An 11,217-nucleotide genomic window follows, 5' to 3' on the forward strand; every position below is an offset into this window, starting at 1 on the left:
TGGTGGCGCAGTGGTTGGGAGTCCGCCTGCCGAGGCAGGGGACGCGGGTTCGTGCCCCAGTCCGGGAGGATCCCACATGCCGCGGAGCGGCTGGGCCCGTGAGCCATGGCCGCTGAGCCTGCGCGTCCGGAGCCTGTGCTCCACCGCGGGAGAGGCCACAACAGTGAGAGGCCCGCATATCGCAAAATAACAAAAACAAACAACAACAACAACAAAAACTGACCTTGGCAATTCCATCTCAACATCAGAAAGGAGGTGGAGCCCCGGGGAGGGATTCTAGGTGGCCACGGAAGTCAGGTTTTAGAAGCATACCCATGATACGGGAAAACGCTCACAATATACTGTTATTGAGGGGAAATGCAGGACCTGCTGCCGAGGGCGTGGACTGTGAAACACACATCGGGCCCCCGAAGACTTAGTGTGAAAAGAGAGTAAAATATCTCATTTGTAAGTTTCCCTCTTGGTTACATGTTGAAATCATAATATTTTGGACCTATTGGGCTAATCAATTATTAAAATTGGTTTCATCTGTCTTGGTTTTTTTTTTAATGTAGCCTCTAGGAAATTTAAAATTAAACAGGTAGCTGGTGTCGTATTTCTGTTGGATCGCGCTGGCAGAAATGGTGGCTGTTATTATGATGATAACTGTACCAGGAATATTATTTTCCTTATGCTGGGTGCCTCCCAGGTAGAGTCTTTTCTTAAAGTTTTTACAGTGTTTTTCTACTTAAAAATAATTTTGCAGACTTCCCTGGCGGTCCAGTGGTTAAAGCTCTGCACTTCCACTTCAGGGGCACGGGTTCGACCCCTGGTCAGGAAACTAGGATCCCACATACCGCGCAGCACGGCCAAAAAAAAAAGTAATTTTTGTTCATTAAAGAGAAAAATAACGAGTTAAAATTGCCCATAATCCTCATCCGCTGGAGTTCACCACTAAGAAGTGGTTAGGGCATTTCCTTGCAGTCTTTTCTCGGTGCATAGACGCAGATACCTAATTCCTCGGCTGCTTTTTTTAGTTCTACAAAGTGACAAGCACACAGTATGCTACCTAGAGTTCACCATTATCCCCTTAACATTATAATGCAAGTGTTTCCATGGCGTTAACTAGGCTTCAGAAACGCTATCTGATGGCTGCATGGTCTTCTGTGCCTCAGTGTACCTGGCTCAGTGATCAGTGGGGAGAATCTGGTAAGATTCTGCCTTCCGTGCCCAGCCCAACACTGCCCCTTCTGTGGTGCATCAGCCTCAGGCCTGAGAGGTGGCAGCCAAGTTCAGGGATTAAGAGCCGTGACTCTGGAGCCAGACAAGCTCGGTCCAATCCCAGATCTGCCATCCCCTCCTGTGCATCCCTGGGCAAGTCACTGCACCTCTCTGTGCCTCCATCTCCTCCCGCTTAGATGGAGATAATTCTTAATCCCTCATGTGAAACACTTGAGGCTAGTTGATTGGGCCCCTGATATTAGAAAGGTATTAATATACAGCATAGATTTTTACAGCACCCCCAGTTGATCTTATACCCCTTATCAAATCTGGGTATGTTTCTAGAGTGGAATCTTTGAATCGTCACATGAGTGGGATCAATAAAAGCTTTAAACAGCTTCACAGGACTTCTGATCAGGTTTGGTGCCAAAGTTATGAGAAATGTGGCTTTCAGAGCTCTGTGGATTTCAGAGTCGTGTGTATTGAAGAAGCACCTATCTCACAGGGCAGTTTGGAGGATTGAGTTGTCGGCTCTAAAGCACTTAGAACAGCGTCCGGCACCCAGGAAGTGCCCGATGCATCTTAGCTGCTGGTGTAACTATTTTTAATCTTTTTTTTTTTTTTTTTGGCCATGCCACACGGCTTGTGGAATTTTAGTTCCCCAACCAGGGATCGAACCCAGGTCCTCCACAGGGTGGGCGCAAAGTCCTAACTACTGGACGGCCAGGGAGTTCCCTATTTTTAATCTTTTTGATTGAGGTGTAATTTACATAGAATAAAATGCCTCTCATGTGATGGGTACAGTTTGGGGAGTTTGATTTTCTTTTTAATATTTATTTATTTGGCCCCATCAGGTCTTAGTTGCGGCATGCAGGCTCTTCGTCGCGGCACGCGGGCTTCTCTCTAGCTGTAATGCGCCGTGGGCTTAGTTGGCGCGCGGGCTGATTTGCCCCACGGCATGTGGGATCTTATTTCCCCTACCGGGGATCGAATCCACATCCCCTGCATTGGAAGGTGGATTCTTAACCACTGGGCCGCCAGGGAAGTCCCCAGTCTGGGGAGTTTTGACAGTTACACTCACCCTTGTAGGCACCACCCCAACTAGGGACATTCCTATCGGCCCGGAAAGTTCTCTCGTGCCCCTTCCCAGACTGGCCTCCCCCTGCCCCAACACACACACACACACACACACACACACACACACCTTTGTGGAATGGACAGGGTCCTACGGCATGTGCTCCTTGGCATCTGCCTGCTTTTGCTCAGCCTGACGCCCGTGAGATCCATCCAAGTCATTGTGTAGCAAGTTCATTCCTTGTCATTGCTGAGCCATAGTGTTCCATCCTACAGACACAGAGCGTGGGCCCTTCACCTGCTGCCGGACGCTGGGTCATTTCCGGCTTAGGCTGTAATGAACACAGATGCTGCAAGCACCCGTCACAGGCCTTTGGATGGATATCTGCTGTCATTTCTCTTGGGGAAATACTCGGGCGTAGAATGGCTGGGTCCTGTGTAACTAACTCTCTGTTTGACTTTATAAGAAACCATCAAACTGCTTTCCACAGTGAGCTCATGGTCTTACAGCAAAGGTGGAGAGACGGGGAGGCTCGGCACCCTCACCAGCACTCAAAACTCTGTGATCCAGACACAGAGAACAGACGCGTGGTTGCCAAGGGGGAGGGGGGAGGGGGGAGGGTTGGAGTGGGAGTTTGGGATTAGCAGATGCAAAGTATTATATATAGAAGGTATAAACAACAAGGTCTTACTGTATAGCACAGAGAACTATATTCAATATCCTGTGATAAACCATCATGGAAAAGAATGTGAAAAAGAATGTGTATATATATTCTTTTTCATATATGAATATGTACATATATTTTCATATATGTACAACTGAATCACTTTGCTTTACATTAGAAATGAACATTAAATCAACTATACTTTAGGGACTCCCCTGGCGGTCCAGTGGTTAGAAGTCCGTGCTTCCACCACAGGGGATTCGGGTTCGATCCCTGGTTAGGGAACTAAGATCCTGCAAGCCACAGGGAGCATCCAATAAATAAATAAATAAATAAACTATACTTTAATAAAATAAAAAATTTTAAAAACCCTCTGTGGTCGACTCCGTTAGTATCAGTATCACTGATGGTGTCGCCCCTTCCCGACCCCAGGTGATCCGGACGGACACATTCAAACACCTGCGGCACCTGGAGATCCTGCAGCTGAGTAAGAACCTGGTGCGCAAGATCGAGGTGGGCGCCTTCAACGGGCTGCCCAGCCTCAACACCCTGGAGCTGTTCGACAACCGGCTGACGACAGTGCCCACGCAGGCCTTCGAGTACCTGTCCAAGCTGCGGGAGCTCTGGCTGCGGAACAACCCCATCGAGAGCATCCCGTCGTACGCCTTCAACCGCGTGCCCTCGCTGCGCCGCCTCGACCTGGGCGAGCTCAAGCGGCTGGAGTACATCTCCGAGGCAGCCTTCGAGGGCCTGGTGAACCTGCGCTACCTCAACCTGGGCATGTGCAACCTCAAGGACATCCCCAACCTGACGGCCCTGGTGCGCCTGGAGGAGCTGGAGCTGTCGGGCAACCGGCTGGACCTGATCCGCCCGGGCTCCTTCCAGGGCCTGACCAGCCTGCGCAAGCTGTGGCTGATGCACGCCCAGGTGGCCACCATCGAGCGCAACGCCTTCGACGACCTCAAGTCGCTGGAGGAGCTCAACCTGTCCCACAACAACCTGATGTCGCTGCCCCACGACCTCTTCACGCCCCTGCACCGCCTCGAGCGCGTCCACCTGAACCACAACCCCTGGCACTGCAACTGCGACGTGCTCTGGCTGAGCTGGTGGCTCAAGGAGACGGTGCCCAGCAACACGACGTGCTGCGCGCGCTGCCACGCGCCCGCCGGCCTCAAGGGGCGCTACATCGGCGAGCTGGACCAGTCGCACTTCACCTGCTACGCGCCCGTCATCGTGGAGCCGCCCACGGACCTCAACGTCACCGAGGGCATGGCCGCCGAGCTCAAGTGCCGCACGGGCACGTCCATGACCTCCGTCAACTGGCTGACGCCCAACGGCACCCTCATGACCCACGGCTCCTACCGCGTGCGCATCTCTGTCCTGCACGACGGCACGCTCAACTTCACCAACGTCACCGTGCAGGACACGGGCCAGTACACCTGCATGGTGACGAACTCGGCCGGCAACACCACCGCCTCGGCCACGCTCAACGTCTCGGCCGTGGACCCCGTGGCGGCTGGAGGCGCCGGGGGCGGCGGGGGCGGCCCCGGGGTCGGGGGCGGCGGCGGGGGCAGCGGCGGCTACACCTACTTCACCACGGTGACGGTGGAGACCCTGGAAACGCAGCCCGGGGAGGAGGCCCTGCAGCCGCGGGGGACCGAGAAGGAGCCGCCGGGGCCCACGACGGACGGCGTTTGGGGCGGGGGCCGGCCGGGGGAGGCGGCCGGCCCGGCCTCGTCGTCCACCACGGCGCCCGCCCCGCGCTCCTCGCGCCCCACGGAGAAGGCGTTCACGGTGCCCATAACGGACGTGACGGAGAACGCCCTCAAGGACCTGGACGACGTCATGAAGACCACCAAGATCATCATCGGCTGCTTCGTGGCCATCACGTTCATGGCCGCCGTGATGCTCGTGGCCTTCTACAAGCTGCGCAAGCAGCACCAGCTCCACAAGCACCACGGGCCCACGCGCACAGTGGAGATCATCAACGTGGAGGACGAGCTGCCCGCCGCCTCCGCCGTGTCCGTGGCCGCCGCCGCCGCTGTGGCCGGCGGGGGCGGCGTGGGCGGGGACAGCCACCTGGCCCTGCCCGCCCTGGAGCGCGACCACATCAACCACCACCACTACGTGGCGGCCGCCTTCAAGGCGCACTACAGCAGCAACCCCAGTGGCGGGAGCTGCGGGGGCAAGGGTCCGCCCGGCCTCAACTCCATCCACGAACCTCTGCTCTTCAAGAGCGGTTCCAAGGAGAACGTGCAAGAGACGCAGATCTGAAGCCTCCGGCCCGCCGGGCAGGGGGGCACCCCCGGGGCGGGGGCCGGACCGGGACCCTGCCCCCAGCCCCAGCCCCGCACAGGGGAGGTCGGGGCAGGCAGCTCGGAGCCCCACCCGCGTCCGCACCCCAGGGCATCTCGCCCCAGCGAGGACAGTGCGGGGCTCCGGGAATGGAACCCCCGGGGTTCCGGCCTCGCCCCCCTCCCCGGTCGCGGGAGGGGACGCAGGACGGGAGTGGCCGGAACCCTCCGCTTTTCCTCCTCGCTCTCCCGACCAACTGCTCCCGGCCCTCCGCCTTCCGGGGGAGAGAGGAGCTTTTTTCAGGGGTGTCCTCTCCCCTCACGCCCAACAGCCCTCCTTTTACGATTCAGTTTTTGCAGTTTGACGCCTGTCCCCACCCCACCCCCAGCCCCGCCCTCTAAACTGAAGAGACAGCCACGTGGTCAGAGCCTCCCGAGCCCCTGGCCCTGCCCTGGGGGAGTCCATTCCCGGCCCTTGGTCCCCATTGGCCGGGGGCGGGGCGGCCTCAGCCCGCCCCCCACCGTTGCCCCCAGCCCTCTCCTGCCCCACAGACTCTTTTGATACTGAAGGGAGGTTTGCGTCAACGACTACCTGCTCTGTAATTACTTTAAAAAAAAAAAAAAACACGGAAAAAGTAAAAAAAAAAAAAAATTTTTTTTTTTTTTGGTTATGAAAGCATGGAGGAGAGAGAAAAGAAAGGGAACATGGGTGGGCAGTAGAATGAGAAGATGGAAAACTCCAGGCCCCATCTGGAAGGTCAGTGGGAGAGCCGGCACCTCTGAGTGGTCTTAGGCCCCTACCCTTTCACCTCCGAGGCCCTAGAGAGGGGCTTGGTCACCCAGCACGCCTGGCATTTGTGTTTATTCTGCCTGCACCCCTTTTGAGGCATGTACTAAGGTCCTCTCCCCCAACCTCCCACCTCACAGCAGAAACCTAGGGGGCCTGGGGCTTCCCTGGTAGCGCGGTGGTTGAGGGTCCGCCTGCCGATGCAGGGGACACGGGTTCGTGCCCCGGTCCGGGAGGATCCCACGTGCCGCGGAGCGGCTGGGCCTGTGAGCCACGGCCGCTGGGCCTGCGCATCCAAAGCCTGTGCTCCGCAGCGGGAGAGGCCACAGCAGTGAGAGGCCGCATACCGCAAAAAAAAAAAAAGAAAAAAGAAAAGAAACCTAGGGGGCCTATCTCCTGGGGCTGCCCTTACAAGGTACCACAGACTGGGTGGCTCAGAACGACAGAAATTTAGTGTCTCAGTTCTAGAGTCCAAGGTCAAGGTGTGGGCAGGGCCGCGCTCCCTCTAGAACCTGTAGGGGAGGGTCCTTCTCTGCCTCTTCCAGCTTCTGGTCGCCTCAGATGTACCTTGACTGGTGGCAGTGTCACCCCAGTCTCCACAGGGCGTTCTCCCTTGTCTCCACAGCACCTTCCCTCTGTGCATGTGTGTCTCTGTGTCCAAATTTCCCCTCTTTATAAGTCATATTGGATTGGGAACCACCCTACTCCAGTACAACCTCATCCTGGTCATCTGCAAAGACCCTATTTCCAAATAAGGTCACATTCACAGGTCGTGGAGGTGAGGACGCAATTCATCCCATCTCAGAGCCAAACCAGAGGGGTCCCATTCAAGACACTGCCGCGCGGAGAAAGCGGGTCACGTCGAAGGGGGGGCGAGGAGTGAGCTGGGGGAGGGGTGCGCCAGCTGGGGCCAGCGGAGCAGGAGGGGCTGCACTTTTGTCTTGTTAACTCAGCAGCAGGAGGCAGAGCCCAGGCCCAGGAAGTGGAGGGGGGGCTACGCTGCAGCTCAGGAGGGCAGCTCACACGCAGAGCCCTCGGAGAGACAAAAGCCAGCGAGTGGGAGCAAATGCCAGCAAATGCCAGCGATCGGCTAGGCCACGGGGCAGGTGCTGGTACGGCTGGGGCAGCCCAAGGTACCAGCGTTGCCGCCTCCAGAGGGCCAGATCCCCGCCCCAGGGCCGCCGCTTCGTGCTGTCTAGACAGACAGAGGCCAGTGGAAGCAGGATGAGGCACTGCTCTGGGCAGACACAGCTGCGGGCACACAGGGCTGGGCCCCCGGGAGCAGCTCTCGTCTCAGCCCCATCCTCCCCTCGGCCCAGACTGGCCCGCGTACAGGGCAGGCCTGGCGCATGCGCAGGACGGCCAGGCCCTTTGGAGTCCACGACTGAAGGTGGAGCGGGCAGGAAGCCCCCACGACCCCACCGGGGCCCTGTGTCCTCTGAGAGGGCCTGGACCGGGTCCATGCGCCTGGCCCTGCGCCTCCTCCCTGCCTGTTTCTGCCCCACAGCATCTTATCTCCCCCCACCGCCCCCATCTGGAGCTCTTAAAGCAAATTCTTGCCTTATCACCCGTGGCAGCTGCCTCTGCAGCGACGTGTCTGGGGTCCCTGGCCCTATCTGTCTGGCTTGTCTGCTTGGGACTCTCCTCTAGTGCGACGCCTGGCTCCCCCTCGCTCCCGCTTTCATGCTCTCTTTCTCTCTCGTCCTCTTTCAGGGCCCCCAGATCCTGGTTGCCATGGTATCACTGCAGCGAGTACCAGGTGGTGGTGGGGGGCAGGGAGCCGACACTGCCGCAGTCTCCGCCATTTCCGATGCCAGGCACCCGCGAGGCACCGTGGCTGGGGCTCATTGGGGGGGGGGCACTCGGCGCCTCCACAGGCCTCGGAGGCTTCTCCTTGGCCATGGGAGGTGGGGAGAGCAGAGGGGTGGGCATGGGAGTGAGAATATAAGGGGGCGAAAGAGGGGTGGCTGGTGGCATCGTGGCCGGGGGAGGGGAGGATAAAAGGTGAGAAGTCAAGGTGAACAGAAGGATGATCAGGCTGGAGGGAGGGAGGTTCGAGGAGGGGCCGGGGGAAGGGACCCCTCCATGGGAGCTGGTGGGGTTGGGGGCCCACTGAGGCTAGGATGAGCCGAACTCCAGCTCCTGCAGTCTTGTGGGGAGAGGGTCATGACCAGGCCAGGCCTCCCTCGGACCTTGGGGGAGATGAGGGCCTGGCTGGAGACAGAATGGCAGCCAGCCCAGAGGAGTCAGGGGCGGCAGCTGGAGGGATGGAGATGCGGGAAAAGGTGGAGAGACAGCGATGGGAGTGAGAGAGATCTGAGATGGAGACAGAACCAAGGGAGGAAAACACTGGAGGAGGAATGCTGACAAACACGGGTGCCAAGGCACGGGGGGGGGGGGCGGGGGGGGAGCGGCAGCAGGGTGGGGACTGGAAACACAGGAGCAAGGGGACAGACAGAGCCCAGAGTCCCCCGTCACCATCTCCTCTCTCTTGCTCCCAATCCTCTCTACCCCAACCCAAGCAGGATGCAGTTTCCATGACAACCTGGCCGGCCAGAAAGGGGGGCAGGGGACTGCAGAGGAAATTTTCCACATCAGCAGGAAGAGGATGTGATGCAGAGAAGGAATGGGCTGGATACATGGGGGGGGGGCGCCACACAGGGCCCTGGAACCCCAAAACATCTCGCCCACTGCCTCCCAGGATTCTCATCCTGCCCCCAGGTGGCACCCCCCACACCCCCACCTCTGGGCCATAGCGGGGGAGGGGGAGGGTTCCAGAGAAGCTCAAGGGTCAAATGTCCAAAGTTCAGCCGCTGCCCAAACCTCGTGTGTGGGGTGAGGTGGGGGGATGGGAGGCAGCAAGAAGCTGCGGAGCTCAGACCGCAGGCCGCCAAATCCGCGGGCATGGCTCTCAACACGGTCCCGAGGAAGGTGGGGGTACTGGGCTACGGCCGCCTCGGTGAGTCCTTGACTGTCTGGGGCTTCTTCCCCAGGCCCCTTTCTAGAGCCCCAGAAGCCCCTGTCCTCCACAAACATACTTTTCTTCTGTGTCTTTATCTGTGGCTCGGCTGCCTCTGGCTGACTAAGTGTCTTCCACTCCTCACCGCGGGGCTCCAGCCCCCTCAGGATCTCCGTCCTCCCCTTTCCGAGTCTCTGCCCCCCACCTAAGTTTTTGTGTCCCCCGACTCTGGGTCAATGTACTCCCTCCCTCACCTCTGTCATTCCCTCTCCGGGCCTCTGTCCCCCTCTCTCCAGGTCTCTGTCCCCCTCTCTCTGGGTCTCTGTGCCCCTCTCTCTGAGTCTCTTTCCCTCTCCCCAGGACAGTCCCTGGTCTCCCACTTGCTGACTCAGGGACCAGAACTGGGCCTAGAACTTGTTTTTGTCTGGAATCGTGACCCAGGACGAATGGCGGGGAGTGTGCCCCCTACCCTTCAGCTCCAGAACCTTGCTGCCCTCGGGGAGAGGTCAGTGACCTCGCTGTGAGAGAATGGGACTCTCTGAAGCTCCTGTTCTGGCCTCCCTTAGGTGCTGTGTGCTCTCACGTGATTCCCTTACCCTCTCTGGACCTTGGTTCACCCAAATGTGAAATAGGACAAGCCTCTGTCTTATTTCCCTTCCCAGGCCAGGGCGAAGAGTGACAGGCCTCCATAGACTCTGGGAATCTGGGGAGGGGAGGTCTAATACCTCTTCAAGGTCCTCGCTGCCTCTCTCCCCTCTCTCAGGCACCCTGACCTTGTGGTGGAAGTGGCCCATCCCAAAATAATCCACGAATCTGGGGCAGAAATCCTGCGCTATGCCAATCTCCTGGTGAGCTCTGTGTCTTCTGCCTTGGCATCACCCCGCCCTAAAGTGGGATCCATCTCTTGACCTCAGCCCCTCCCTACCTTCATCTGCCCCAGGTGGGATCCCCCTCAGCCCTGGCTGACCAGGCCACAGAGCGGCAGCTCCTGGAGGCCTCGCATTGCTGGGGCCACGCTGTGTTCGTGGCCCGGGGGGCCCTCTGGGGCACTGAGGACATCGCCAGATTGGACGAAGCCGGGGGCCTCCAGGTGAGGGCCTGCTGGGCTCCCTGGGAACCGGAGGGGGCCAACAGAGACCCCCAGTCCCCCCGACTCTGGCTCTCACTTCCAGAGCCTCCGTGTCACCATGGCCACACACCCTGATGGCTTCCGGCTTGAGGGACCCCTGGCTACGGCGCACAGCACTGGGCCTCGCACTGTGCTCTATGAAGGCCCTGTCCGCGGGCTCTGCCCCCTTGCCCCCCGAAACTCCAACACCATGGCTGCTGCTGCCCTGGCCGCCCCCAGCCTGGGCTTCGACCGTGTGATCGGGGTGCTTGTGGCCGATTTCAGGTGAGCGAAGCTGAGCGGGGGTCTGGGCTGGGGCCAGGCCAGCCGGACTGACCACCCTGCTTGCCCCAGCCTCAAGGACATGCATGTGGTGGATGTGGAGCTGAGCGGACCCCCGGGCCCCAAAGGCCGAAGCTTTGCTGTGCACACCCACAGAGAGAACCCCAGCGAGCCAGGCGCTGTCACCGGTTCTGCCACCATCACCACCTTCTGGCGCAGCCTCCTGGGTGCGGCCACGCTCCTCCCCGGCGCTCCTCTCCCCAAGCCCTGGGCTCTTGTGCTCTGCAGAGCTTGGGTCTCAGGCTCTCTCAGTCTGCAGTTCTGATTCTGTCTCTATCGATTCATCTTTATTCCTGAGTCTCCTTAACCTTCTACTACACGACGCTGAATCTTTATAGATCTCTATCTCTGTCCAAGTCTCCTCTCTCTGAGCCTCTGTGTCCCCCTCTCTCTGGGCCTCTAGCATGTGAGTCTCTGTCTACCCCCCAGGTCTCCGTCCCTCTATCTCTGGAATTTGGTCCCTCTCTCTGGGTCTCAGTCCCTCCCTCTAGGTCTCCACCTTGGTCTGTCCCTTCTTCCAAGTGTCTGTCACTCCTTATCTCTCTGTCTCAGCCTTTCATTCCCCGTATCTCCTCCGCAGGCTGCTGCCACCTGCCCTCCAAGCCCGGGATCCATCTCTGCTAAGAAGCCTCCTCCTTCCCAAGAGGACATCCTCATCTCATTATTTACCTCCCACCGCCACCGTCCCGCTGCTGCCTCAGTATCCCCAGACCTCCCTCCTGTCTCAGTAAATATTGGAGACGCTTCTCCCTGCGTAGTCTGGTGTCTGATCACTTGTTTCCCTTCTG

General features: G+C 58.7%; 3 protein-coding genes across 7 annotated transcripts in view; 2 read left to right on the plus strand and 1 right to left on the minus strand.

Moving 5' to 3' along the window:
- Nucleotides 1–5,358, plus strand: part of LRRC4B (leucine rich repeat containing 4B) — a 38,942-nt gene extending 33,584 nt beyond the window's left edge. For all 4 annotated transcript variants that reach the window (XM_067719032.1, XM_067719033.1, XM_067719031.1 and 1 more), the window contains one exon: nt 3,372–5,358. In XM_067719032.1, the coding sequence (XP_067575133.1) occupies nt 3,372–5,213 (1,842 nt within the window). In that variant the 3' untranslated portion in view covers nt 5,214–5,358. The remainder of the gene's footprint in view (nt 1–3,371) is intronic.
- EMC10 (ER membrane protein complex subunit 10) overlaps nt 1–11,217 on the minus strand; it is a 46,367-nt gene that overhangs the window by 6,780 nt on the left and 28,370 nt on the right. The window lies entirely within an intron of this gene.
- ASPDH (aspartate dehydrogenase domain containing) lies at nt 8,457–11,179 on the plus strand. 2 transcript variants are annotated; one of them, XM_067719155.1, is made up of 7 exons: nt 8,457–8,979; nt 9,340–9,484; nt 9,743–9,827; nt 9,920–10,069; nt 10,152–10,372; nt 10,442–10,596; nt 11,010–11,179. In XM_067719155.1, exons 1-7 carry the CDS (start codon nt 8,634–8,636, stop codon nt 11,051–11,053), a joined length of 1,146 nt encoding a protein of 381 aa, XP_067575256.1. In that variant the 5' UTR covers nt 8,457–8,633; the 3' UTR covers nt 11,054–11,179. The 2 variants fall into 2 exon arrangements, with proteins under 2 accessions (XP_067575256.1, XP_067575258.1); XM_067719157.1 differs by lacking the exon at nt 9,920–10,069 and having other exon boundaries at nt 8,459–8,979.

Source organism: Pseudorca crassidens, chromosome 20, assembly GCF_039906515.1.
Source record: "Pseudorca crassidens isolate mPseCra1 chromosome 20, mPseCra1.hap1, whole genome shotgun sequence".
In the NCBI taxonomy this organism is placed as follows: Eukaryota; Metazoa; Chordata; class Mammalia; order Artiodactyla; family Delphinidae; genus Pseudorca; species Pseudorca crassidens.